At 43.0% G+C, this 3,623-nt stretch overlaps 1 protein-coding gene across 1 annotated transcript; it reads right to left on the bottom strand.

The window, feature by feature from the left end:
* Positions 1-1,934: 1,934 nt before the first annotated feature.
* Positions 1,935-2,249, bottom strand: PHALS_08629 (uncharacterized protein; the record flags this gene model as incomplete). The annotated part of the gene is made up of 1 exon (XM_024724015.1): positions 1,935-2,249. The coding sequence occupies one exon, from the start codon at positions 2,247-2,249 to the stop codon at positions 1,935-1,937; it is 315 nt and encodes a 104-aa protein (XP_024574934.1).
* Between the last annotated feature and the right edge of the window lie 1,374 nt (positions 2,250-3,623).

Raw genomic sequence — 3,623 nt, 5'->3', positions numbered from 1 at the left:
CGGAAGCCATATTCCACACTAAGGTCAATGACCGACCGTGGATGGGCGCGCATGAGAGCCGCCTTACGGGCAGCAATCAGCTGCCGCTTCTGAACCTCATCGAGGTCATTGGTGATTACACCACGTTCTTCAGGTGTCGAGAAGTCAAGAAACGTACATGGGGTTTTCAAGGCGCAGCAGGGCTCGTCTCACGCCGCTGGTGCGGCTCGCCTTCCTCGTCATTAAATCCGAGAAAAGGAGTGTCAGACTCGTAACGACTACCTCCGCATCTCCATCGAAGTCACTCGTCACCGTTTGCGTGCGCGGAGCGCGACGCTTGGGCTCTTCGAGCCTATGGTTTACATCCCTCGATGCCGCGGAGTCACGGTTCGACATGGCATCGTGTGTGGGAGATGAAGCTGGTCTCTGCCGTGAGCGCTGTCGGAACCAGCGAGACTTGAGGACTTCGGTGTCATTAACACAGAACTCATTGAGCACGTAAGTCGTTTCGATTGAACGCAGTGTCTCACGGACACGCAAGCCTTGTTGAGGCAATAATCGATTGGAACTGTGAATGTTCTCAATCTTAACGGGGAGAGTGTAACGGGGTTGCACATACCCTGGTAACAGGGGTGTCTGTCACACCAGATGGGCATGGTTTGACCACATCCAAACAAGAATACGGTACGCGGCTGGAAAGCCAGTAGTTATACATGTATTCAGATTTTTACTATACGTATTTAGGAAAATCTAAATATTTAGAACTAGGCGGCTTTTCCGCAGATAAAAATAAATAAAGTCAGTTCTGAATTTAAACGGAAGAATTAATTAGCTTTGAATTAAGGTTGTAATTACTCTTGGAGTAAGCGGATTGCGGTCCGCTAAACTAGTACTTGTTCTAAGTACAGAACGAAAGTTCGGTGACCTAACTTACGCTTCCTCTAAGCGCAAAGCTACGGCAGCCCCGCTGCAGAGGGTGTGCGGTCAAGAATCAAATAGACACTACAATCAAATTGATAGGGTAGCACTCAGCATCCTCGCTGATACTTTCATCCAGCCCATCTGTCGCGAGGACCGCACCTTTCTTGAAGGCTCGTTTCGCCATGTAACTTCGTGCACAATAGATGATGACAGTACAAGTACGCTCTAAGTTGCGGACACATTCAAATGCAACAACGGGAGCTAGACTCTGCAGTAATAGCTCGTGAATCGGTCAGTTTGCCCAGTCTATAAAAACAAGAGAAGTTTTGAAGAAATAGTGTGTCCCGCATATTAATTTCACATTGTTCTTTGGTGAAATTAAAGGTACGTATTGGTGATTATAAAAATGCTTGAGCTCGAGGTCCGTTGTATACGTGGGCTGCTTACCGCATTTCAGATAGCAAAATCGGTTTTTTTATGAGAATAAGTTATAAAAAATGTATATTTTAATAGTCAAGATAGCTTCCATTTCAAATGCATATACTCTTAAACTAGTAGATCAAATAGACATTTAGTAACGGTAGGGACTCTCGTGATTTTTGCTGCTAAAGGGAGTGTACAAGCCCGATCTATGTGCGTTTGTTAGCTTTGAAGGGTAGAAGCAGTCTTTGTTCTGAAGTTACATTGCTCTTTTAGCCAAGAGTGATAAACAGTAAACTTTTGCATAATTGCTTAGTTTTGAAATAATAGGCTACATTTTATCTGGTTTCACCATTTACAAGAAAGCGTTACGGATTAATGTTGACGAAGCAGCTTTTATAACAACAATAAGCAGCACCAGCATTTTGGCCTTGTTGCTGTAATCACGAGACCAAGTACAATAACTAAACTTCAGGAAACCTTGTTTAGATCAGCGACTAGTCTATTTGCGTAAACGAACAACTCATATGAATCTTTTTCTTAATAGAACAACTAAATTAAACATGAAATAACGGCAATAAGGTAAATGGAACGTGGTTAATGCGTCAACATCCTTACGGTACAAACTCTGCACTAGCCACTCGTGATTTTCTTCGAAATATCAATAGAATTGCCGATATGAAACTTGTTTTTTTATTCAGCTCTTTTATAACGAATGCAGCTGCTGCAGATGACTGATCCAAGTTTGGGACAGGAGCGCCAGCAGAAAAATTGATTTTGTCATGTATTTTAATATTTTCTCTTGTTTTTTTGGGCAGCTCCAAGATATCAAATGCTCGGTCCATATCGACTTCGTTTCTGTGCAGATGCTGAAGAAACGCTTGCGTTTGAGTAAACATTTCATCAATCAGGTTTTTGCGATCTTTCATAATTTCATCACCCAGTCGTTTTTGATTCGCTGTTTTTAAAGCAGCTGCCTTTTCTCGGGAAATTTGTTGTTGAAGCCTGGCTGTTTTCATAGACTTGATGCCGGAGCTGATATACTTACCTAATCCCCTTTCTTCTCGTTGAGCATCTTCCAAAGCGTTTGACCGAAACGAAAAGGTCTTCTCTTGCGTAACGTTGACAGCAGTCGTGGATTCCGCGGCACCATTCACCACAAGTGTAGCTACAAGCACAACCAGGATCGAAAATGCACGCATCGTTCAGTGGCAGCAACAAATAGTGTGATGTGTGATGCGAGTTGTGAATTGAATAATGTTACTATGTTGAGTAGTACTTTACCAGTCTCGTCGTATGTGGAATAGCCATGCGTTAGTAATTCGCTTGCCTCACTGTATGAGCAATGGACCACACAAAAAAGGCAAACTGAATGTAAGCAAGTAAAGTTGTACAGTGGCCATTACTTTAACAAACATGCAAAAGTGGTGATTGACACTTGCGATTAATTGTCGTCAAGGATGAGTAGGCAGCATCTTTTCTCAGCTCTTTAGAATCAGGCAGACTCTCCAGTCTCGCAAACAGTCCCAAGATCAATCTCCGTATACAAGGTAGTCTTCCAATGCTTGATACACAAAACGTAGCCAAATCACTGCTACTTTTGTACATGCTTTAAAGCGAAGAGTAAGGGAAGGTACTCCGTATTACACGACAAGCGCAAAATTTGTTGCCCGCAGTTCATTAAATATTTTGATTTGATGATTGGACAGTAAACACATCCGTTTTGTCGTTCTTCGCAATTTTCGCTCGTCTTCTTGTAATATACTTAGCATTATAACGCTATAAACCGGGAAACTGAACCATTCAATCCACAACCTTGACAAATGCATTAACATGATAGACCATTGTTGAGTTGTGCCCAGTTGAGCGCAAAATGTGAAGTGAATATATTTTAGGTCCTTAGTTCGCAAATTGCTTGCTACTTCTAAGCCACTCATTTTATATACTAGGCTCATTATACTAGATCCTGATTTATCTTAGCCTATCAGCGACTGCCATTGCGTGCGTAATCACTAACCGTATCGCGCCCGTAATTACTGACCATAAATGTAACCGTAACTGTAACCGTAACCATCTGACGTCATCCGCCTGTCCAACAAGCATTCAGTGGTGTAATCCCAACACTCCCACTCACCGCTAATGCTGTGTGTGCTTGGGTCCGATGCCACTCGCTTGTAGCATGTACTTGAGTCACTTGGTCAACATGTCAGCAAGTTGGTCCACCGTTGATACGTACTTTACCACGATGATGTCTCGGACCACATTTTCCCGAATGAAGCGGTGACGGATGTCAACGTGCTTGA

This window comes from Plasmopara halstedii (genome assembly GCF_900000015.1).
Source record: "Plasmopara halstedii genome assembly, contig: Scaffold_323, whole genome shotgun sequence".
Classification (NCBI taxonomy): domain Eukaryota; phylum Oomycota; class Peronosporomycetes; order Peronosporales; family Peronosporaceae; genus Plasmopara; species Plasmopara halstedii.
The sequence above is the reverse complement of the archived record's forward strand: the minus strand, read 5'-3'. Positions and strand labels throughout refer to the sequence as shown.